Genomic DNA, 25,646 nt, shown 5'->3' with positions numbered 1-25,646 from the left:
TAACCTTATTTCAGTTTTTTTGAATTCCTACAAGAAGGTTGTCTTGATAGCATAATAATTGATCATCTCCTCTTGTAGCACAGTAACAATTCCCTTGATTAGATTAAAAATGAGAATACTACTCCAATACTTGAACACTAGAAAAATGTAATTACACTATTACACTCAGTGACATTTCTAAAAGCAGATATTTACTTTTCCTTTAAAAGAAATCTGACTCTTGCAATAGAATTAAGCAGAGAGTTAGGAAAGAAATTATAGGCTGGTATCAGAGTAAGTGATATCTAAACAAGACACTAAATCACAGTGTTACACTTATATCCTTTGTAGACAAATACAAAATCCTGAATACTTAGAGTATTCATGAAAATACACACCTTATAAACTCTCCTCCAGTTCTTCTTATTGTCTTTCAGCATGCGAGTCCAAAGCATGTTCATAAGTTCTGGAAATTGTTCATACATAAATGTTGCCCTAAGAAATTAAACAAAAGGAGCAAAGAAATTTTATTCTCAGTGGCTTGCCATAATAGCTTGTTAAGTCTCAGCATTGACAGTAGATGGCAGGCTTGATCTAAACCCATTCGAGTTTGACAGCTTTAAAAGAAAGAAAAAGCTCTTATTCTTAGTCATGTAGAAGTAATTTACATTGCAGGACTACAAATGAAGAAAAAAACCTACAAATCTAAGGCAGCAAAAGAATGCATTTTATAAAGAAAAAAAATACCCTAATAAACCACAGCATCAACTAGCCAAACACGTAACTTACAAGCTACTTTTGGCAGAAAAGTTCAAAAAAGAATTTGACCAGTTTTGCTATATTCAGATAGTCACAAAAAGCAGTTTGAAAACAAGCACTCAAAAAATTCAGATCTGCTGAGGTTACATATGTAAAATATAGTGTTTCAAAAATAATTTGACTGTGTTCTCTGCTTGACAGTTTCCAACACGTTACAAGATTATACACAGAAAAAAAATTGTGTTTAAAAAATAGGACTGTATATACAGCAACCCTCCAGTATTATCAGTCAGCACACCACAGAGTTCATTTAACAGCAAATTTCACATCCTGCTATAAAATGTGCCTTTCTTCATCACTGACTCAAATTATCACTTACTTGGCAATCTCTCCCATGAGTTGCCCTGAAGGTCCCCATGGATCATCATTGGTTGCTTCTCGAACCTTAGACTCTATTTCTGAATAATTCATAACCACATTGGTGCTGCAAAGGAAAAAAAATTAACACACACAACGATTACCATCAAAACTGAGAAACACATGAAAACTTAATAATGATACTAGTGGGTACCTTAATGAGATACCTCTACAGGGTGGGAAAAAACATCTTTAATGCGGAAGTTATCCTGAGGACACTATACAACACATTTATGTTATCTTTAAGGTTTTACTATTCGATTAGTCTTCACAAATATAGATGAGAAACTATGGATTACATTACAGCTAGATTCAGTCCAGTAAAAATGGCTTTTAGTCAAATCAAAATCCAAACTAAGCCACTACAGTCAAAGGTGATAGCTTCCCTGACTAGAAATGGTTTGCTCAGAGATTTGTATGATGTGTTTATTCACAAGCAGCTTTACAACTCAATCGGCAGCAGGTTTTATGAATGATGAGTGCTATGAGAAACTCAAGTATCAGCACCAAACAGGTGTTAGAAACAAAAACCAGAAACAAAACCCTAAAACAACACTCCAATGGAGGACCACAGTAGAGATGAGATTCACCAGAGTCTGTTTTCTACCTAATATTTACTCAAGGGAAAACAAAAAGAAGAAAAGCTGTTTTACAATTACAGCAATGCAAAGATTATAAAGAACTCAAGCAACCTTTATGAGAGTTCATAGAAAAAAGTAACTTGGAAAAAAAAACCTTTTTTTTTTTTCCATACAAGCTATACAACAGTTTTTGATAGGCAGTTAGTAGCCTGTTTTCCTTGCATTCTTTGCAGCATATCCGAAAAACTTACAGGTTATGTATGTACACACACTGAAGAAAAGTTTGAAAATGTAGTTAAAGCACATTGTGCAGTTGGTTTTGGAAGCTACTCCTGCAAGATGATACTCCGTTCCACATACACACCATTCATGTAATACTGTGATATTATAATACAATGTTGAGGAGATGTTCATTATTTAATACGGTCCATCCCACCCCCCCAGTCTTGAAAGGACAAGAAGAAAAATCAAGACGATTACTAGTTATCCCTCTGTCCATGTAGGAGTCAGTACATTCAGTTTTACTTGGCATAAAGACAGCAAAGGTCTTGGGACAGACAGCAGAAACAAGAACGAGATTCCCTTAAGTCCAAAAGGGCACACAGAAGGTAACTGTTGAAACAGAATAAGATTCCTGGAGTTGAGCTTGGACTCTCAGCATGAGAATTCCTGCTGTCAGATTCTGATGGATGATTTTATTCAACTTTGTGTCGGAAGAGAACGTAAGTTACATGACTGAATAAATAATCAGCAAGCTCACAGAACCCATCTGTATTTAAAACAGCACGCAGGAACACAGCAGTAGGTATGAACAACAGCAATTAAGGCTTTACAAATTCATTTACACTGAACACACTTCAAGTTCCTGTTTTTGACATTTTTCTTTGCCGTACATACAAATGCAAACTAATACAACTTTATTTCTCCCCCCCCAAAACAAAAAAAAAGAAAAAACAAACAAGAAAGCCACAACATAAAGCTAGAGGCTCCAGAGCTGCACAGCCTCCAAACACACTAGCTCCCTTGTCCTGAGCAAGGCAAGCCAGGGAGCTGAATGGAAAGGTTCTGTTTGTTTTTATAACCCCTCCGTAAGCCTTGTTTGAGAGGTGATGAGGAGCTGGGGGTGGGTGGGTGAAAGAGCATAAAGTTGAGCATTTCCTTCATTTCTTAAGAGTAAAACATTTGAGATTGAAAAATGCATGACAAGATGCAAACTAGCTGTAAAGGAACGGCAGCGTGAGGTATGGAAGAGCACAGAGGGAATAAAAGGGAACCAGGTGAAATCTGGTAACAAAAGAAGAAAAAAAGAAGGTGCACTTAAAACTGACTAAACTGGGGAAAAAAAGCTCTGTTTCTAAAATCATCAGTTATTGTTGAGAAAACTCCTTGGTAAACGTCAAGACGAGATGTAATGGCACAAAGCATTCCAAAACAAAGCATCCTTAAGCCGTGTTTAATTCAGCAGCAAATGTAAAGGAAAAAAAAAAGTTGTGTAGTTTGGCATCGTTCCAGGTCACTTAAAAATAACCACTTCTAAAAAGGTGGAAATATAGTTTTATTCTTCCTTTCCCATGTTTTCTATGGCCCTCGTTCCATGCCCTACCCATGATTCCTGTGACCTCTGCCACAAAAAATAAATAATTTATGTCCAGATGTGAAGGGAAAAAGTGACTAGCTTGATTGCCAAGACTTCCTGTGATTTATATCAATTTAATAACCGAGGACACTCTCCAACACCAGGGGGGGCTCTCTGATTAGTTTACACTGGGTGGCTTCCAGGGAATTGTGCCGGATCGCGTGGACTGACAGGGTAACCTAGAGCAGCCAGTGTTTAACACATCCTTCAGGAGCAGCTTTGGATTTAGACACAACTGTGAACTGAAACCCTGAACAACTGGAATCCCTCAACAAGCACCTGTATGACGCAATGAGCTCGGTGAAGCCAAGCAAAAGTTCGTTTCTGCACTTCTCACAAGAGAATGCTCGACTTTAAATGTTTCTATCTACCAATTACAGCAACACTGAGTAGGTATCCTCACCTGAGACTCAGCTTCTCTGCATGAACAAATGCACGTTGCCATTGAAAAGCAACAGGTAATAGCTATAAATTTTTGATCATCTCTGACTGCATCAGACAATGAGACATCACTTCTTCAAAAACAACAAAAAAAACAAACCAAAAACCAAAAAACCACAATAGAGCATTCCATGCATCTTACAGACTGTATCTTAACGTACTCTGAAACCAAACAGATGCACCATTGATAAAACAGCCCAAACATACAATGCCCAAGTTTTTGCCTGCACTTTTCAAAGAAAAATCTCTTGAAGGATCCAGGAGCTACATTTTTTTTTCTAAGCTATGTAGTGAGATTTGTAAATTGAGATAAAGTTGGCATCTGGATGCTACAGTAGTCTAAAATACAAATTAAAAAAAAAGAAAACAAGAAAAAAAGGAGTCACTTTAAATGCACAATTTGAGGCAGAGGATAACATTCAGTTGATGTTCTTCTTGCTTGCCTTCTTACCCTCCCTAACAAAAAGTCCTGTACCAAAAAATATAAAATAATAAATAAAATAAAATATAAAAAACGAGGTCCATGAAAAAAAATTGTCTGCCACTTCAACTTTTCTACTTGCAAGGGTTTGAAAAGCACTTCAGCTTTCAGGCATAAGAAAAATCCTACAGGTCTTAGATTATCCTCTGTGCAATACTCTTTGACACATGTGAAGGAAATACAGCTTGTGGACAGCCAGCTTGTACATACAGCCCAACAGACTGCGGGAACACTCTGCAGGATGACATACAAAAGGCAAACTGTAAAAAGGGTGTCCTCCCGTATCAGTGGGCAGGGAAAGTAACCCATGATGTGGCCATAAACAGACACCAGTAAGTGATGCTCTGGCAGAAAGCTTCTTCTGGATTCACACGTACTCCAGCACAAAGCTCTGAGCTGCATCCTGGCGACTCTGCTAGAGTTCACATCTTATACAGGAATGCACAAACCAAGCTAATCAAATGCTCAGTGAGACAATATTAGTGGGGAAGAGTAATATTACTGCTCTTGGTAATGGATCAGCACTATATTATGAATTAATGATTTGCTCCAGTGAGGTTTTGGACCAGGAGGTATTCTCTACAGATTCATTTGCTGCAACTGCTCAGCTCAGTTATCTGACGGATTACCTCTGCTTATGAAGTACTATATAAAGATAACTGTGGCATTCCTAGTCATATAGCTTACAACTGGAAACATCTCACGCAGTTTCATTGTGCCTGGAATAGCCATCTCCCACAGTCACTGCTGGTTCTACGCCGGAAATAATAAAACCTCTCTGTCTATATCAGACACTTTGAACGAGGAATGCTTTGGAAACTCTGCTGTGGAAATGCAAGGCTCTGAAAAATCAGTCAAAGAAGTGGAAGAAGCCCCAGGAGTGGATGAGTTCAACCCTGAAAAGTTACATGCAGAGAAACAAATCTATTTCCTTTGCTAACCTCTACTCTAAAATGAGCCACCGAACCCTAACGTTCACCCTTGAACAAATAATAAAGGCTTTAACAGTGATGCATACACACTTCCAGCAAACCTGCTAAAGAAAGATGCAACAATTTTTGTCTTTGCTCACTCCATTCAACATGGTTAGGAGCTTAGATGCAGCAGCATCAGTAAGGGTTCAAAATTCAGTGCCCACAGCCTTCTTCCCTGAAGAACTCTTTACAGTTCGGTATGTCCATCCCCAACCTTTCCTACATCTTCCAGGTTTTTTTTCCACAGTCAGTGGCACCGTTCCCTCAACACCCTGCATGAAATGATAGCTCATTAAGGCAGCTTACTGTTGTTTCAGAGCTTCAAGTGCCATGTAGCCCTTGCATGTTATATTCAGGGCTCAGGTAGCACTGTTTCTTAACATGTTGCAGCCTTCAAACAGCACTTGCATAGGAAACTTCCAATAGAGAAAACAAGCACCATGAGAAAATAATGTCTTTAATATATTAAATGTAGTGAAAGAATTATACACATCTATTCAGAATGGAACTTGCTTTAGCACATATTAAGGAATCAGAAAGACTAACAGATCTTAGTCAACGTTTCTGCCTCAAACTTAAAAGCTTTGACTATGCCCTGGGGCACAAGTCAGACCACTCCATTAAAGCACCATTAGGATTAGAGTTGCTATTGATGTGGGTGGTGTCACTGAGGACACAAGCACCATTCTGGACATAAGATCCACAGAAGATTTGTGAAATGCCATGTCTAATCTCGTGAAAACTAAAATAAACAGAAGTCACAGAGAGGGTATATTACAACAGTTTCTTTATAGTGATGATAAAGGTATTGGATCGGACAGGGTAGGCCTAATTAGAAACACTTCCCAGACCTCTGGGAAGCTGCCCACTGTGCAGAGGGAGCCAGCAGCAGGAATGAAAAACCTGGTTACATAGTTAAATTTTTTTTCAATGTATATTTCAAACCAATTACAATATCATGTATACACGGAACTCCTGTGTGCATAATATTATGCCTTTAACTATTACTCCAAGGACATCACTGGATTATGCACCTTCTGTTTTCCTTTTTTTTAATTTTACAACTGGGAACACTAAAATACTAAAAGCTGAGATGAGAAACTTTCTACATTTTACCACCATTAACAGTTTCCAATGAGACTATTCTGAAAATATCTGCTTAAAGACAAAACGTGGGGGAAAAAAATAAATGTATTACACACATGACTATCATACATACAGTTGAAACATTACTGCTATTCAAACAAATAGATTTCCTTCGGTATTGCTATCTTTTAAAGAAAAATGTCTGATAGGGAAGGATCTATATGAACGCAGGGCAGCAGAAGCTGGTATTGCACAGTACTGTACTGTTTCATACAGTAACAAAATCCTGCAAGAAAAAAATACTTCAAACTTGTGTTATTCCAATAGCAAACAAACATCACAACGTTACCTTTTAAGTAACTAGGTGTTCAGCAGCATTATCCTTATAATAGGCAGCCTCGTACAATAATACCTTAATCTCATTATTTCTGTAATTTTGTTAGCAGCTTCTTTATTTTTAGGAAGTCTTCTGCACATCTCCTCTTATTTATACAGTAAGTAAAAACACAGCAAACTTCAAACTGCTCCATGACAGAACAGCTGTTGCTGACTCAGAATAAAATCCCACCACCTCACTGGGTGACATAGAAAAGGAGCATTTTTACATAACAGTTTGGAAGTCTACATTCCAAAATTCAGTAAGATTGTGTCCCATCAGCTCTATGGATTTAAAAATAACTAGATTGCATTGTAAAACCAAAAAAGGATGGTATCTGAAAAATAAATAGTTAAGAAGTCCTTAAATTACAATATGGAAAGTCTACTTTAAATCCAATTAAGAATATACACAGTGCTCATCTAGCCACTGTGCTTCTCTACCTAAATACTGCAATGGTCTTTCTGGTGAAATACACAAAAACGAGTGCTTTCTCATGTGGATGGTTTGCTACCAGAACGGTGGCAATCTCAACAGAAAAAATCCTCTGAACAAAGGCAGCAGTAACTTAAATCTGGAGGCCGAGCTGACACACTGCTCCTACAGTTGAAATACCAATTTTGTCTTCAGCAGCTTATTTCCTCCTAACATGCTGGCTTGTCTGCTCCATTCGCAGTTGCAAAGCTAGTAGTTTCCCACAAGTCCAGATAAGAACCCACGAGCCACTCATCTAATCCATGGTGTTTGTTTTGGGGATATTATCTAGAGAGATTTTCAAATGTTTTCAGAAAAGAGCAGTACAGAGCGTGAAAACACATATGTTTGAGATGGTATCATCCATATTTGGTTGTTTTAAAGAATGAATGTATGCTCTATAAAACATACAAAGTGAATACTGAACATTTGGAGACATGATATGACAGACCCCCAGTGGCATTTTCCCAATACTTCACTATCTAGAAGACCCCCATGCACTATGGAGGGGAGGCATTACAAGGCAGCTTCTGGAGGGAAGGGAACTTTCCTGTCCCCACCAGTCATCTTCTCTGAGTCATCCACCTGAACTAATTTTAATATCTAAATTAAAAGGTTCCAATGCAGCAGAAGTAGAAAGAGATGAAAGGCCTAAGAGTGTTGAAAAGTTACCTTCCTATTCAATGTTCCTTTCTTAACACAAGTTAGGAAGTTAATCTCAACTGAGTTCACAGTAAAATAGAGCTACGTGGCTCCTCAGAGTACAGGTTGTCTTCTCCAAGCCCAAGTGCTAGAATCTCACCACCTATTAAATTGTTAATTAAGTTTCCAGAAGCACTTTTATTTATCAATTAAAAAAAATTATTCAATATTTATCCATCTGGGCATGAAATACTTTCAGAAGAACACTGGAATAGATAATATGAATAAAAGATGGTGATCCTCACAGTACTGCCTCCTGACCTGCTCGGGGCCCCAGCACACCCTGCAGGGAACAGCCCTGGAAAGGGCAGCTCTGCTGGCACCTCTTCCTCCAGACTGAGGGATTACATTGGACTGCTGATCCAAACATGAGTTTCAAGTAACTTTCAACTTCATTTTCCCAAACATAATAGTCATTCAGGAATTGATGCACCTAGTGTTGCTAGCAGTTACTCAGGAAAAAGATGCTACCCACTCTCTGAATAAAGATGGTGTGAACTTAGACGTGAGCCAGTATCTCCGTCTTTCCTTGGTGAAGACAAATGCAAAAACACACAGTGAACTTAATGCATTTTCATTTTGCTCCTGTCAGTAATGTCACTTTTGTTATAAAACAAGCAGCTTAGATTTAGAGCCTTGCAGATGAAACATATGGATCTCAAAGACGAAGCCAGCAGTCCACATTCAATGAAGAAACAGATGGGTATCCATCTGCTGAAACGCCTGGTGAAATGCCTCAGGTTACACAAAGGTAACAGCTCGACATGAGATGATACTTGACCATTTAAGTTCCTTATTTTTAAACCACTCCTTAGAAGCACTACAAACCACTCCTTAGAAGCACTAAAGGCACCAGACAACACGGTACAGGAATACTGGATATTACAGACCTTCCATGCAACCAGCAATTATGCTCTTTTTGACCAACACTACCATCTTCGTTACAGTACGATCTGAAATACATTTCCAGCTTTTCAAGTTAAGTTTCATAATTTATGTGGCAGATGTGCAAGACAAACTGCACAGAAAGAGATGAGCCAAGAAAAACATCCTGATGGCCACGAATGAATTACGACTTGAGGGAGGAAGGAACTATAAAGCTATTTCCTGTGCCTTACAACTGCTAATCACAAAAGACTACCGTGTAAACAAGATAACCCCAAATCCACCACAGAAACACTCTTTCAAAAAGGACAGTGACTTTAAGAACCAAATTGAATCCTGCTAGAGCACAGCTTCATCATTTACAGAAACCACCATAACATAGATGAAGCTTTCTGCAGAAGTTACCAATTGCAGCCTGCTATATTCTTAATGTTTTGTATAATTGCTAAGCTATTGCTGGAGTAGCTTTTACAGATGTTGGGAATGTGAAGCAACCAATTACATGGTAGCTTTAAAGCATACTTGTGCAAGGAATGAACGCTTCTGCCCCTTAATTTAAGGCTGATTTCATCCCTCCTATTATGGATTCCCTCCAGTGTTGTGTTAATACTTCTGCATTTTTATATGAAACCATCCCTTTGTGGCTTACACCAGCAGATACACAGCTGCTTTAAATACTGTAATTTGTCAACAACTACAGAGCAGCAGCATGCATTATTCCTCCAATTTGCTGAGGATTCTGACATGATAATACCACCAACTGTGGTCTTGTACCACCCCTACACAAAGTATCTTCTTACCTACAGACCAGCTCTATTCTTGTATTTCTCCATTCTTCAGGGGATTTTAGTTCCAAACACCTACATCACATTCTTCAGTTCACATCTAACCTTCATCGATGAGACATCTTCACTTTAAGTGCACATTTCCACAGTTACATTTTGAAACACTTGCACGTGTTCTCATTTAATGTACTACCCCATTCAAACATCTTCTTTATTAAAAAGTTAAAATTAATCAAAAAGCTGCCTTTAACCTTACAGTGGCAATAATACCACAGTGTTAAAAAAGTGCTCTTCAGCATTAGTATTAGGTTCATATCTTAGTTGAAATTAGAGTAAAATTACACCTACATCATTCTTACGACAAATGAGATTCACCTTAAGCATGAAAACCAATTTCACAAACAAGTGAAAAGAGCTGCCTTTCAGGCATTTCACAGGAGGAGAGTTACTTGCTAACACAAACGCTTCTGCATTCAGATGGCAGCACATCCCTTTGCAAGTTTTACAGATTTCCTGTCTCCTTGCACTCCGATGAGCACACACTTGGCTTATCAGATTTATAGGCCCTACTACTGTGGATTTTCAAAGTTCAATGCATTATTCTTAAATAATAGCAGCCATAGAGTTGAAAGAAAAAAAAAGTGGAATGACAGAACTTGGGTAACTGTGTAACTGCAGAACTAAAGATATTTCCATATGCAATTTGTAACTGCACTGCTACAGTTATTTTTGCTCACACGCACATCTTGTCTGCTTCCTACACTTCAGTTTTTTCCTTTGCAACAAGCAATCTGCAACAGTTATAAAAATATTTTCAAGTCAACTGCATTTCTTCACAGAATCCAATCAGATTGCTCCTCCTTCAAGAGCAAAAACCGCACCTCATTTTCAGTCAGGTGCTGCATTTTTTTTTCCACAGAAGTGATCCAACCAGCTCATATGATTTGTGAAAACACGTTTCATAAAGTAATACCAAGAGCAAGAGAAGCATTTATGATTGATTTTCTGTAGAGTCAGTGCACTTTACATGAGTAAAAGAGCAGTACAAAAATGTAAACCCCAACAAACATGGCTAGATTCAACTACAACACAAAAATAAAAAGCTATTATTTTCTGAGAAAAATTATAACAATTAGACTTCAACCTAATTTACAGCTTCCAATCCATGGTGTTTTCTAGTGCTTACATTCATATAACTTAGGAGAAACTTTCTGTGAAAATTAAAAGCTCCTTCCAGGTATTTGTGGCACACTGCATAAGACTCCACTTGAGCAGGATATCTAATGCTACTGCTCTCTTTGCAAGCACAGAGTATTAAGATAACATTTCCAAGCTCACAGCCAAATTGCTTTAGTGTGTACAGAAATCCTTGACAGACACGGAGACTCCGAAGTACTCCCACCCAGTGAGCTTTAATGACTGTTGCATAAAACGTTACTGTTGTGAGAGCAGCATCTACAAGAAAATCCAGGTCTTAACCTTACATCAGGATCAGAAATAAATGGTGGCAGCAGTTTTCCAACAGTAAGCAAGTTGTAGTTGCACTCAAGGTGGGACAGCCAACTAGGAAAAATGCAACTTGCTTTGTACCTCAGACTTCCTGACTCTTAACAAACTTGAGAGTGATCTTAAATTGGAATGGGGAACAAAATAAGTAAAAACTAAATCAGTAACTTCTTATGACATTCCACCCCCAAGGTGTCTTCAGCAGAGGCCACTGCACAGCTGTTTGTCTCCTACTTCCAATAAACCTCTAACTTTCAGTGTATCAAGAGTTGTGCCAGTATTGCCTTAATACAACCCTCTGAAGGTACACCTGTCTTTGATGAGCCCTTCTTAAAAGTAGCTTTTGCTATCCTGATGTCTGCGTAGCTGCTGTTTCACAACTCGCACAGAACATGTTCCCCCATCCTACAGCTTTCTGACACCACAAGGAACACACGACACTTGTAGCTCACAGTTATCAAACTGGTCAAGGAAAACCTCCAGCTATGCATGCTTGAGGTATTGCCAATCACACCAACTTCAAAACCATCCAATATTTTTTAGTTCAAAGAATTAAATACGATTTGAATATGTCAACCAGCAGAATGCTTGGTGTGGACAGAGCAATACATATGCAATAATATACACTTCAGTAGTGTCAAAACCCAACTCTCCTTAATGGGACCATACTTAATGATCCTTGCAGTTTGAGTTATCCCCTTCAACACAGGCACCATTAAAACCTCTCTCTAATTCCAAGCATTACTCTAAACACAGGCTAGCTGTTCCACTAGGGAGAGATGATTAAAATTTAAACAATGACATTGAAGCTCTCATCTGATCATTCGCTGCTAGTATAACATCACTTCAGCACTACAACACCATGTGTACTCCTGGACTTCACAGCATGAACCTTCTGCAAGCATTTTGTGTGGGATAAACCTCACTCCCAGTAACCCCTCCAAACCAACAATGAGCACCTGTTAAAAGCTTTTCTCAGAGCAGGCCCAGATTAGGCTTGCAGCTCCCCTCTGCCTTCAGCTACAGAGCTGAGTACAGCTTTGCACTTCATCGGCAATGTAGTTATCTATCAGTCACATTACCTACAAATGCCTGAGAAATGCATCTCAGAATTCAGATGTACTGTCTAAGCAGCAGGAGAAGCAACTAAACAAAAACACCTGCAACTGCTGTTTCGATATAGCCTTGTGTCCTAGAAAATGTCTCTGTCTTAAGACAGAAGCTGCACTGCACTTTCTGGAGTGGAAGAAGGTAGCAGTAGTTTACACAAAGTTATCCAATTACAGGTTCATTATTCATATGTCTTTCAGATGCTATGCAGGAGATAACAGAGAGACAGTTGAAACCAACATTTTTGTCTCAGTTTTTCTAAGATGAATCACACTATAATTTACTGATCTTATTTCTAAACAGTCTAGAATTAATTTCACAATTGCTGATGTTCATAAAAAAAACCCTTAACATCTCATTTCAAGCTTTTTTTTTTTATGATAACAAAATAAAACCAGAAACTGAATGCTGATGTCACTGTAGAAAAGTTGATCAGCTTCCCTTCTCAAAATTGGCTCCTTACAGCCTTACTGCTTACTCACTGGCTCATGCTGAAAGCAAGAGTTTTTCCATGGAGCACTACAGTAACTGCTTCACTCAATAGTTCTAATGTATCTGCAGTGTTTTCTTCCATATCCAATACCAAAATCTAATCCACAACAGACCATTACATTTATCAGACAATTTGAGGATGACATCAACCTTAACTACAATCCAGACATACCCCGTGCAGTCTGAGAACTTCGCTCTTGACTCCATTACACAGAACCGTAAAAAAGGAACATAAAGCCACTGAAATTTGTTGTCCACCTCTCCAAGACTCACCCTTTTGCTAGAAAAGAAACAGTTAAAAACCAAAGCCTTTTCCTGCACCTCACCCTGCTAACACTTAAAATAAGAAATTCAACACCTTAAAAAAATAAAGTGGAAATAAGACTTCATTCTCCCAGGGAGTACTTCCTACCTTTTTAATACAAGCAGAGCCACACGCAAAGACAAACCTGTTCAGTATCCTAATCCCTGAGAGTGTAAAAAAGTAGAGCAAATGTGCAGTGATAACTCCATAGAATACACTGTTGGCCTCCAACAGTATAAAGCCAGGGGAAAAGAAATCATGGAGCTCTCCTGCTTTCACCTTTCTCTTATCCTTCTTCAGCATCCAAGAGTCCTAAAGCCTTCTTGCTTCTGATGCACTCTGAAGTAGGACATATTCCTTCTGCAAACTGTTCAAACTTGTTCACAAGCCACACGTGTTTTATGTAGCAATATCAGCAACTCTGCACTTTGCTTCTTCCCTCAAGCAGACAACACTTCAGCTTCCTAAAGAAAATCAGGAATGTGTTTTATTTCCTCAGGAAAGGAAATAAATCTCCCTTTAACAATACCATTTCTCTTTCATCAGTGTCTTTGAGAAGTGATAATCATTTTGCTTTGTACCCCGATATATTATCATCTGCATATCATCTCCAAGGATTCCATTTTGAAAAATTAACATAAGTTTCTTCTTCTTCTGTTGCTCACAAAAAGAATTTTAACTAAGTTACATTCATTATTACAGAGTGGTGCTCAAAGGAATACCCTGAGCCAGAATCAATGCACACCTCAGGATCGAGTCACATTTCACTACTTTTGTCTTCCTGATAGCTGGTTGTTAAACTAAATCACCAATCATCTAAATAGGCATGGTTCTCAGTATAACACATTGTAACGTGTATGTAAATCTACACACCACATGTTGAGTCAGTCACTCATTGCTATCACATCTCCTGCCCATGCTGCCTTTTCAACACCCCACATTTGGTGGGAAAATATAAAGCAATACAGCCCTCTTCCTATTCTATTCTTGCTCTGGACCTTGTCAACGGTTTACGGGCAGATTCGGCCCGGTTCCGTGACGATTGGTGCGGGGGACCCACGGACCCACGCCCCAGGAAAGGGGAAGGGGGAAAGGGAAAATGGAAAAGGGAGATGGGCCTAGAAACAAAACAGCGGCAACGATCTGAGGAGGAAAGCTAATTTACTAAATAAGATATCGGAAAGCAAAATAACACAATATAATACAATATAATTGGAATTAAAGCTAATAAATCAAATAAAATGAGCGAGTGTCCTATAAACCAAAGGCCTTACGCTAATGCTGAAGGCGGACGGCAGCGAGCACCCACTGCTGAGTCCATCCCAAAGGAAAGAGAGTGTCCTGTGACCGCAGACAGTTTTTATCTTTCCTTCTGAGCGTAAACACGTAAGAACGCAAAGCATCGCAAAGTCCTCTGGGGAATGGAGTTCTTCTTCTCTTCTGAGACAGGTATACCTGGAACTATCGATGATCCACAGAGCTGGAGCATTAACTCTAACTCTAAATGCACTACATGATGTTATGATGTGGAATACCAGTACCAAAAATCATAAAACCATGACAGACCTCACTCCTTCAGCCCTGAACTCCATTTTCACAGGTATTTGGACCGGCTGACACAGTATGGTCTGGAAAATTTTTCTTCAGTGCAGTGCTCATTCGTTCAGTCCTTCTTGTGTTATTTGGTGCTTGGCCCAGAGCACAGCCTTGCTATCCTCACAGTTTTAAATGGGACATTGGCAAGAGACTTAACACAGAAACTTCTGGAAGGAAAAGAGCCAAGGTTTACCACCATACGCCACTTGTCTTGTATTAAGTTCAGAAGACTGAAATCATTCATATCACATGTACATCTCTTACCACAGATTCATAAAAAATATTTTCTTCATCAGCTTGAGGTTCTCTAAGTGTGTTAGCATCTCCTGTTGTTTTCAGTATAATTATAATTAAGTTTTGCGACATCTGGTTCAGGTAATGAGCAGTTGCTCCAGTATTCCTGCTCCATCCAGCATTCAGCCTCCCTCACACTAAAAAAAAGTGGTTTCTCATGTATAGGAATTGAATATGCATGTTAGTCTGTGCTCACTATCCCTTATTCTGTCAGGTTTTATTCTCAACTGCACCAGAATTATTGCTGTGAGGAAAAAAAAAAGTAACAGGAAAGCAAACATCAACATTTCAAAAAAAAAAAAAAACATTTAAATTTATGTTTTTTGCAAATAATGTCCCTACAACTGTCATAACAACTTAGCTTTCAGTTTACTACACTGCAGCCACTTACTAAAAATCTCATCTTTTCCTGCTTCAGATTGTCCACCCTTAAATGAACTTGAATGACTACATTCTTTTCCTGCAGTAAGTCCATCAAGAATAAAAAAAACAGTCATCACAATCCTGAACAGATTAAATTATTTTAGCACCTATTTTCTTTTGCTATTCAGTTTCCCGTGAAGGCTGGTTACAACTCAGAAATCCTTATGCTATTGTAATCTGGACAAAGTAACTTAACCTATAAGGAAACAGTGGTTAATTATTAACAGCTGAGTGCCCTTCTACAGCTATTCACAGCAGAATATCCAAAATGAAATGGGCAAAGCAATAAGAACACACCATTCAGAGTAAGTGAAGTATTAAGATACCAGAATTACAGTATTAACATTCATTGTATTCTTCAAAGTGACACCTCCTATTACATAAAAAGGGCAGCTTGGAAACCTAAATCCCACAAGTTCACCAGCAGGCATTTTTATACAAACCAAGTGTTCTTCTTTTGGAACGAGTTTGGCAAATTATATACAAATTAACTTTCAAAATGCCAAGCCATATTTATTTGTGGAGAATAACGATGCTTCCTCTCCTTTCATAGGTATCATTTGTTAAACTGGTTCCTCCAGGAGATCGAGTAACACATTCTAAAAAGGTAACAAGAGCTGTTTCACTTGCCTTGGAGCTCCAGTTTTTAGTTCCTGTCCACACATAAATGATAATTTCAAATTAAACAAAGTACTTAAAACACCAATTTCACTATGGTTCAATAGAGTAGCAATTCATTCAACTCACTAACAGTAAGATTACTAGAACGTTATGATCTTATGCAGATAGTTACAAAAGAAGATTACAGTTTGTAACTAACAAAAACCTGACACGGCAGTTTAAAGGCGAAGGGAATCTACTTTCTAATTAGTAGCCTATTAGCACTAAGTTTTCGAGCTCTCCCAAGAAACTCAAACATCTATTGGCAGCAAGAGACTGCTGTGATAACACGTTTACAGAGTAAACACTTTTGAAGAGAGGGCTTCTCCCCACCTCTCTTTAAATGGAGGAACAGCCAAAGTAACTAAATAATCAGCAAAACAGGAATAATTAGAAGTGACAGCAATCACTAAAGTACCAGCTCTATTCACAGATAGAAATGTTAATAAGAATTTATTTTTCAGAAACAAGCACCTACCTAGAGCAACTCCAATAAAATCGTTGAATGTCATCAAAAGTCTTTTCTCTTTACATTCAAATTGAATCTACAGAAACCTCCAAGTGAATACTGCCATTGAGCACAAAATCCCTCCCAAGAATCACAAAGGGATGCAGTTCTACTAAATGAAGTTTTGTCTTGAGGGAACACTGAATAGGTTATACATACAGAGACTGGTTCTATACCACATGAGGGATTGGTGACCAACCAACAAGAAAAAACAGTTATTGTTATGAGTCAGGACCTAGCAAACAAAAACCATGCTCCCTAATTCCCAATGGGTCTCATTATTATTACAATAGATTGAGAAAACACAGGTCAGACTCATTACACAAGCTGAATATAACTAATATTTCTAATTGTATCTCAAATGAACCAGGTAATATCTATTAGGCGCGCAGTCAGTATTTAACCATTTAGGACAGGACATTACCTGGAGGAAGGGAGGGAAGAGTATGTAACATCAGCATGGCAGTTACCTTAAAACACACAGATACACAATAAAGATGCTGCGTCTGTCACATTTGATTTTAAATGACAAATCAAACACAAAAAAAAAGCAATTTATTTTAAACGACAGTCTACAGAGTACCATTCATACTACTCTATAATAACTGAAATACATGCCACCAGTACTTCTAATATAATTAGCTACACTTTTAACTTGAAAATAAAGCATGGCTCTCACATGAAGTTCTAGCATAGCTGTCACATCCCAAGAGCACTTCCAGCTGGAATCATTCAAAATAGGATCACACAGGACAGCTGTCTATTTCAATTTACATCCTCTCTCACTAATTTGGGACCTGAGAGCAAAACCAAGCCTGGTGATGCATATTCTCCTGCACAACAGTGATACGAACATAGGAAGGTTAGGTCAGGAACTAGAAGTAGTGATATCCAAAAAGAGAAGCAACCTTAATAAATCTCAACTGAGAACTTAGACTTGCCACCTTTTAGAGAAGCTTTGCAAGCAACAAACCATTAACAGGGCAATTTCCAAAATGATTTAAGTGCTTTACCATAACAAGGCCCCACCCTATCTTCCAGTCCTTTCCCCTTCAACACAAGCACTTACGGTGTCATAAGCAGCTGCTTATGTAGCACACTGCCAAACTGAATGTTAACCACAGAAGGCAGTGGTTGGTTTCTGTTTTTAAGCCGTATCAGTCATATCAGCAAGCTAGCACAAGCAAATACTGAACTAACAGCAGCAGAATTAAGGATGCACTGACTACAAATGGCCAGGTATAAGAGTGGGGCATTCTCCTTCAGCAGAAGGATCACCTAGAGCTCCTCAAACTGTGAAATTGCATCCTAACAGTGCAGCTCAAGTACACTTTAACGTGTACTCTGCCCTCCCTCCTTTATCCCCAGGCACTCTTACCCAAATTCCTTCTTTTATGCCAGTATGAACATTTGTGCAACCATGGAATTAACAATACCAGGGAACTGATCCAGAGGAGAATTAAACTGGCAAAAACAACTGGTTAGTCCGAGAGATACTCTCCAATCAAGCAGAAAGTATGCTAGTGCCAGCAGCCTGTGGCAGACAGAAGGCTGTGAAACCCCAGCCCACATCTACTCTGACTGTGAAACTACAACCTAAGACTTCGTGGCATAGACTCCATTTCCATAATTCGCTGTAGTGTTGATAGTGTGAGATTTCAGGGCAATAACAAGAGGAGACTCAGTCACATGTTCACAATCTAAACTACCATCCTACAAAGCGATTCTTCACTCATGCTTCAACATCTCACCCACATTTTCAATATGCTTTGAAAGTAATTATACCCCGATTAAGAAATATTCAAATAAGCAAAATATTAGCACAGAACTGAGCTGGGTACCACGATCCACTTGACTTGGTGGCAGCCATGTACGTCGGAGTAGCTTTGACTTATTTACTGACCAAGAAAGCAGAGGCCTAGTTTTAGTTCTGGCAAGGTAATGCAAAATCGTGTTTCAAAAATACTTCAAGTAGACAAAAGTTCTTGAACACACATCATTTACATTCTCTGAAAATAGATAATGTCTGTGTACATACATAATGCCTAATACAGAGCACGCTTTTGTTACCTTCCATGGGGCATAGAAGGGTAATGATACATTTAAATGAGCACTAACAAAAGCACTGCTTTAAGGAGTATGTTGATGAAATGTCTACTTGGTCATCGTTTATCTTACATTTACTCTTAACATAAACTACAGCTTGCAGTATTTGCTAACTTTTGATTACACTATTAACTGAATATTCAAGCAGGAGAATGACATATCTATGTACGTGAGATAACAGAGTATGATACTTTCAGAGATGCTTATCACCAATACTAAATTACACGCTCTAAAGACTACAACTATTTTTATTGCTGAATTATACATATATTTTAAAAAACCAAACAACAATCATTGGGGGTTTTTTGTTCTTTTGTTTTAAGTTTTTAAAAGAAGGAGGAAAGCCCTAGGAACCAAGTGCTGTGACAAACACTTGGCAGGCACAGCCACATTGCTGCAGAGCCAGATAATGTGAAAATACAGCTTTCCTATGCATTCTGAAGACTACTCTCTCACACTCATCTTCTGCTAACTGGGTAGAAGACAAGTCCTTGTAGGACTGGAGATAATAATCATCACCTTGCTTGTAATAATGACACTAAATGCTGTTCTTAAAGCAGTTATCAGCAGGACATCTCTTAAGCAGCAATAGGAGGATAACTCATGCAGCGAGGGTTAACTGTCCCTTACATAAAACAATGAAAATGTTCATTGCTCTGAAGATCTTGCTTGTGCAAACCAAAATAAATCTTAAATATCGAGAAAATTAAATGATCCTGGAACTAGAGCAAGGGAGTTTACTGGAAGGTCAGATAACAATGGACTAGTGTTAGACAGTTATTTACCCTTTTACTGGATATATCAGATCACAGATCATTTACCATCATACCAGCTACTACTAAACCAGCAAAGAACCACCTCATTTACAGATGAGCTCAATAGTCCAGATGGACTAACTCCTGTACCATAAGAAAATGACAAGTAAATAAGAACAATTATCAGCACATTGAAAAATAAAATTAAAAAAAAAATAGGCAAGAAGATTTAAACCCTCCCCAGCTTAGTAACAAGTAGGATCCTACTTATACTTCAGTCAAACGTGAGCATACCATAGGCAATAAGCTACTGACATTTAACTGTAAGACTGTAATTACAGGGTAAGTTACTGGTACGTATTTACCATATTAGTAAGTATAATGCAGACATTACATGAGCTAGAAGGCAACAATAAAAGGCTGGATTTGCTGACTCCCAGAGTTGTAAATATTATCAACCCTTTGCAAGTTAGATCAACACATCTATCTTTGCAGTTTTCCTTATTTGTGAAGCAGGATTAACCCAAAAACCACTACTCCTCAGCTGAAGAACAACATCTAATTTGCATGCACTGCTCTAGGCTACAACAGCTAAAAACTGCAATGAATACCAAAGCAATTGTCCACTGTTTTACCAAGATTTTACCATTCTCTTTATAGCTTGTACAATTAGAAACACTAAGGAAAACATGCTGTTCATTAACTAGAAGTTCTCTATCCAGCTGTACTGCAGCTGATGACAGCAGCTCCCCCAGCTCTTCCCTTTCCACTTAAACCCATTCAAGAAGGAAGGGTTTCTAACGTAAAATCGGAACAAACTATAGAGGACCCTAGTGCCTAACTCCACAAATAAATTCTCAGGAGTATAAATGCTTCGAGCATTCAGCACTTGTACAAACATTACAATCAGTTCTAAAAGTTCTAAGCAAGAGTCTGCTCTCCATTTAAAAATAGTTTACATTATACTTGGGCAATTTGTCAAGCTTGCAAAATGTATGAAAGCATAGCTTTGTAACACTTCCACTCCTCACCGTGAGGGAGTGCCAACACATTCCTGCTCAGTCATAACAAGGTGTGGCTATGAGGAGTACCAGCAAAGCAGCTAGGACTTTGGCTAAGGGGACCAACAACTGAACTAAAAGAGGGAGACAGAGAAAGAAAAAAAAAATCAGGATGATAGCAGCTGTCACATTCCTAATGCTGGCAAGAAATTCACACTCTCCTCTTCCATATGCATCCAAGAAGCTCAAAAACTCAGTGACAACATTCTCACCCACCTTAACAAATTCAAGTGAGCATTTGGATTATGCAGGCCTATCCTCTTAATCCTGTTTCTATTTAAATAGTTTCTCACCTTTTGATGTGTGGATCTAAGGTCACATGTTTAACAGATCACAAAAGCTAAGAAAGGGAATAGTTTCCAACAAAATGACTACACAAATCATAACACAAACCTAATCTCACTGTGATCTACATGTCTGTGACAGAAACAAGCAAAAACACTAAGTTACAATCACACCTCACACTAATAGAGGAATTACTTCTATGAGAAGACCGACTGGCTTAGCTAACTGTATTTGCTTAAATGCTGTCCTCTGCCTTAAGTATAGGAACCCTGTGCTATACAAGCAGTGTACCTTCCATGAGAATAAGAACGTGGAGATCCTCCTTTGGGAAAAGGCAACTCGAAGCTAAAGAAAGATGTGATGGCCTATTTTTCAAAACTGGCTACAAGACCAAGCTAATCTTCCTGCTCCATCCAATTTAAAAATCACTTTCAAAAGGATTTTAAATATTCCTTGCTTTCTTTTGAAAATGACATGGAGTTTTCTTGGTAAAACTCCCCTAGAAATTTTACAAGGAATGCAAAGCACAAAACATACTTGTCTAACAGGATTAAAAAAGGAAGTTGCAAAGTTGCATAATACTCTAGATTTCAATATCCAGGACTCCAGAAGAACTGCAGCTCCTTTCACCCATGCAGCTTTTTACACATTGCACAGAAATACTTGGTTGGGCCTCTGCTGGTTTGATTTTCAAACTATTGATGTATTTACACCAATAAAAGTTGAACAATTCAACACAGACACAAGCCAGCTTGCAGATCCTAAGTCTCACGTGGCTCACACACAGTTCCTATGTAATGTTTACATCCAAGCTGCATCATAACCACAGAGCTATTTCAGAGTGGGAATTGGGTAATGTGAACTCACTGCTGTAAGAGCCACAGAACATCCAGGACTTCTGTTATCAGTCATTGAGAGACAAAGCTGCAAAACCTATAACGCAACAGAGCAGTGGCCCAGCAGGTGACCGGCATACTTCTCAGCTACAAAATATTCTTAGAGCTCACACTCCTTCCAACTATGCAAAGTATGTGGCATGTGCTTCTGTGCTCTGTCATATTAAGATGCTGGTATGCAGCTCATTAGGTCAGAAAAACTGGCTGCCTTTTGCACAGTACTTGGGCTGTGATGGCTGCATGTTTCTTCTGCAAACGTACCCTGTCTACGACAACACAGAATTCAACAAAAAGCCTGCTACATTAGTTCAGCAGTGACTCAGAAATGTCAGCTCACTCGCTAGTTTTACATCACGCACCACCCTGGACTTTTACCGAGCCATCAGAAACCTCTCATTCGAACCACGTTTGCAGTTGCAGAAGGAACAAGCTGATCATGGAGGGCTGCATCTGTTCACTATCAAGTTTAGCTTTGACCTACTCAAGAAGAACTCATACAAGTGAAAAGCTGCCTTCTAAAGTTAATTTATAACATGAAACAAAACTTATTCCACCAGAAAGAAAAAAAAAGTTTAGGTCTACAACTTCTAAGCACAAGCCAACCAGACAGAAACTCAAGTCTTATCCCACATATCCTCCACTCACTGCACGCAGTACCTGGCAAGAAACTGGAGAGTGAAAGAGTTCAGCATTAATTCAGAAGCTGCAAGAATAAAATGTAGGACAAGCAAGTTTTACTGGGCACACAGAAGCTATATTAGTGACGTGGTTTAAGACCCAAATGTCTTCAAAAATCCCCATTGGAAATGAGCTGTTACTGACTGATGATAACTGAAGAAGGTACATAAAATTGAAGGCATGGAGTTAAATTAGAAGCTAAGAACAGTGACATTAGCAAATGGGAACAAAACACAAAGCATTCTGTCACATCACAGACCAATTTAAATCTAATAGCTCATCTACTATTTTCAACTTTTTCATTGAAGTAAACCTACTATTAATTAATTTTGTTGGCCAACTATGCATTGTGGCTTACTGAACTTTCAAACACTGAAAAACGTTTAATACAGGTCCTTCACCACGACACATCTCTATACCTCTGATCCAAGAGAGCCCTCAGCCACCTAACACTCAAATAAAGCTAAAAGACAGATAAGCAAACTGAAATACAAGCTGAATGCAGAACCAATATGTAAAGGTAATAGGAACCGTAAAGAGATTAAAGTTTGAAGTAGCAACATTGAAAACATACAAATAGACTGCAAACACCAATAGATGATATTGCTTTTAAAGAAAGAGATATTCTAGTTTAAGTCCAGTACTATCCTGACTTAGGATCAGCAGTTATTCATGAGATAGATAACATTGCTTAGCCTCCTTTGTAGAGAATTCTGTAAGTTGCAGCCTTAAGAGAGAAGACATGATGACAAATCAGCACCACACACAATAAGACTATTGATTTTGACATCTGTAAATAGTGTTCAATTTCCCGACGTGCTTCAACACCCCCCTCCCCCCTTTTTAAATAAACAATCTGCTTTATTTGGACAAAGATGGGTCTCTATGGGTCACTCTACATAACATAGGACAGTTAAGAACTCTTTAGATGTCTTCTAAAATTCAGAATGGAACTTCAATTTCAAAACATTTGCTCTTTGACTTGTAAGCCCAGACACAACTATTAAAGCACACAGTCTTTCTCATCTGGTATGTAATCATCTACAGAACTTCAGCAAATTACTTCTTTAAGAAGTTAACAATTCAGGGAAAAGCACAGCTAGTTTCCCCCTAAAGACATATTATTTAAGGAGGTAAAATGTAATCTCCATTACGTTCTCCCCACTACAGCAATTTTTTCTTCCTCGTGGCAAAATTTAAAAGAGTGACAGCAAAACACAGTGATAACACCACAGCAACGTCATGGGCATGGTAGCCAGCAGGAAGTAAACTTGCAAATATCTGTATTGCTTAAAAATGTAAGGGCTGGGATTTCACTCCTCTGCCACACTCCATCTCCCAAAGGCCCAGGGGTGGTGGTGAATCAACGACAACTGCAGCAGGGCCCGATCCTTCTGAAGGAGAAGGATTTAGCAAACGTGGCCGTTTTGGAAGCACTCCATCGGTTTCGTGCCATACAGGTGGTTCCCCACACCCTTTCCTCCTGCAGTGGACGTGCCCGATCCTTCGCCGCGCACAGGGCAGCACACACTGACACCGAGGGCTCACGGGTCGAAAGGGGCACGCAGCCCCGAGAGCTCAACAGACAACGGGGGGCACCTAAAGGGGAAACTCCATTCGATGAGAGCGTGGAAGGCCCCGAGGAGCCCAGCAGAGCCGGGAAGGCAGCCAGCCATAATGGGAAGGCCACAGGCTGCCTGCAAGCCGCCGCTGCCCAGCAGAAGGGCCAGGCCCTGGCAGGAGGCGGGCAGGCGGCACCGGGCCCGCACCGGGAGCGGGGAGGGAGTGCAACGAGGCCGAGGGTCGGCCGGGCACGGAGTGGGTGTGAGGCGGCCACCTCAGCAGGGGGAGGGGCAGCGGCCATGTTGCGAGGGGAGGCGGGGGGGGACAGCGGGCCCGGCCGAGGGGACGCGACCGAGCCACCCCGGCCACCCGCCCCACCCGCCCAGCCCCCGCCGTACTCACGCCTTGTCTACCAGCTCCCGCACTTTCCACATGTTAAGCATGGCGCCGATCGTCCGGAGACCTCCTCGGTCTCGCCGCCCTCTGCCGCCGGCCCCAGGAGGCTCCGCACGCCGCGCTCCGGGCAGCCCCCGCCGCGCCGCCGAGCCAGGCCCGCTCCGGGCAGCCGCCGCCTCTGCCAACCGAGGGACGCGGCGCCACTCCCGGAAATGGAGGTGTCCAGGGCCACGCTGCCTGCTGGGAGATGTAGTCCGTCTGTCGGCGGAGCGGGCAGGGGAGGCAGGGAGGCCCCGCGAGGCCTGATGGGAGCAGGGCCCCTCTGCGAGCAAGGGCTGCCGGGAGTTGTAGTGCGGAGCTCGGCAGCGTCGCTTCCTCTGGCCTTGTTGCCAGGTGAGGCGCAAGGGCGAGAAAGGTCTGTCCAAATCGCTGTTGAACCGCAGAACACAGGCTTAAAGTCCTGCCTGGCTGGACATAAGGAGCTCATTACTAAGTAGCATTCTGTCTTCACAACTGTTTCTTCACTGGTCACCCGCTTCCCTGAGTTTGACTTGCTGGATTCCTCCTCAAGACCTACAAGACTCCGCAAGAGGAACAACACAGGAAAGCAGGGAGAAGTGTGAGGCACATGCACTGGCTGAAACAGCACAGTTGGGCACAGCATGCACAGGAACCAGGGCTGTGCTACAAAAAGACAAGGAACCAACTAAAACCCAGGGAAGAGCCACGTACATTATGGCTTCCTTGGGAACATTAACTGATTTAATGTAGTGTCCTGGTTTCACCTGGGATAGAGCTTTCACCAAGCATGGAAGACCATCTTCACATACTCTCTATGTGGGGCAGTGAACAGGCATTGCAGCTTCTTGGATGGAATTAAAGGACTGAAGTCAGTTAGGTGATATTATGATCAGGATTTCTTCACATGCATTCATTCTGTTCTCTATCAGCTTGCTTTCAATGTGAGTTTTGAATGAACAGACACGAGGGAGGATTTTCTTCTTGAGAGAAGTGGAAATCTGTTGGCTACTTCTGTTGGCAAATCACAGGACAAAGCAGAGTGCCTGGGTATCATGGTTAGTCTATAATTTATTCTTTTTTTTTTCTTGATATCTATTTCTTCTTTGTGTGTTTTGCCTAACTACAATATTTATTTGTAACCTTTATCTAAGAGCAACATATAATCATAAACATATGTCTCTTAAGGTGACCACAAAAGGCATGAGAAAGATGGATTGTAGCTTACAAGTCAAGTAACAGTCGCCTCTTTTGATAGCTGGGTGCTCTTTGAACTGATCAAGAAAGCTAAACAGCTGATAACCTGCCCATTCTATGACATCCCTCTATCTCTTTTTACATAGGTACTTTCACACCTTCTGTCTTCTGAACATCTCAGTGAAAGTTCAGGGAAATCTAATTGAATAAAAGAACATCTTG

General features: G+C 39.9%; 1 protein-coding gene across 1 annotated transcript in view; it reads right to left on the bottom strand.

Moving 5' to 3' along the window:
• CLINT1 (clathrin interactor 1) overlaps positions 1-24,424 on the bottom strand; it is a 48,001-nt gene extending 23,577 nt beyond the window's left edge. The window contains exons 1-3 of the mRNA XM_065734681.1: positions 24,216-24,424; positions 1,118-1,222; positions 378-474 (exon numbers count right to left, since the gene is read on the bottom strand). Of these exons, the coding sequence (XP_065590753.1) occupies positions 378-474; positions 1,118-1,222; positions 24,216-24,256 (243 nt within the window). The 5' untranslated portion in view covers positions 24,257-24,424. The remainder of the gene's footprint in view (positions 1-377; positions 475-1,117; positions 1,223-24,215) is intronic.
• Positions 24,425-25,646: the final 1,222 nt, after the last annotated feature.

Source organism: Cyrtonyx montezumae, unplaced genomic scaffold (assembly GCF_038088225.1).
Source record: "Cyrtonyx montezumae isolate F1298 unplaced genomic scaffold, pur_monq_1.0 scaffold_18, whole genome shotgun sequence".
Lineage (NCBI taxonomy): Eukaryota > Metazoa > Chordata > Aves > Galliformes > Odontophoridae > Cyrtonyx > Cyrtonyx montezumae.
This window is presented reverse-complemented; position numbering and strand designations above follow the sequence as displayed.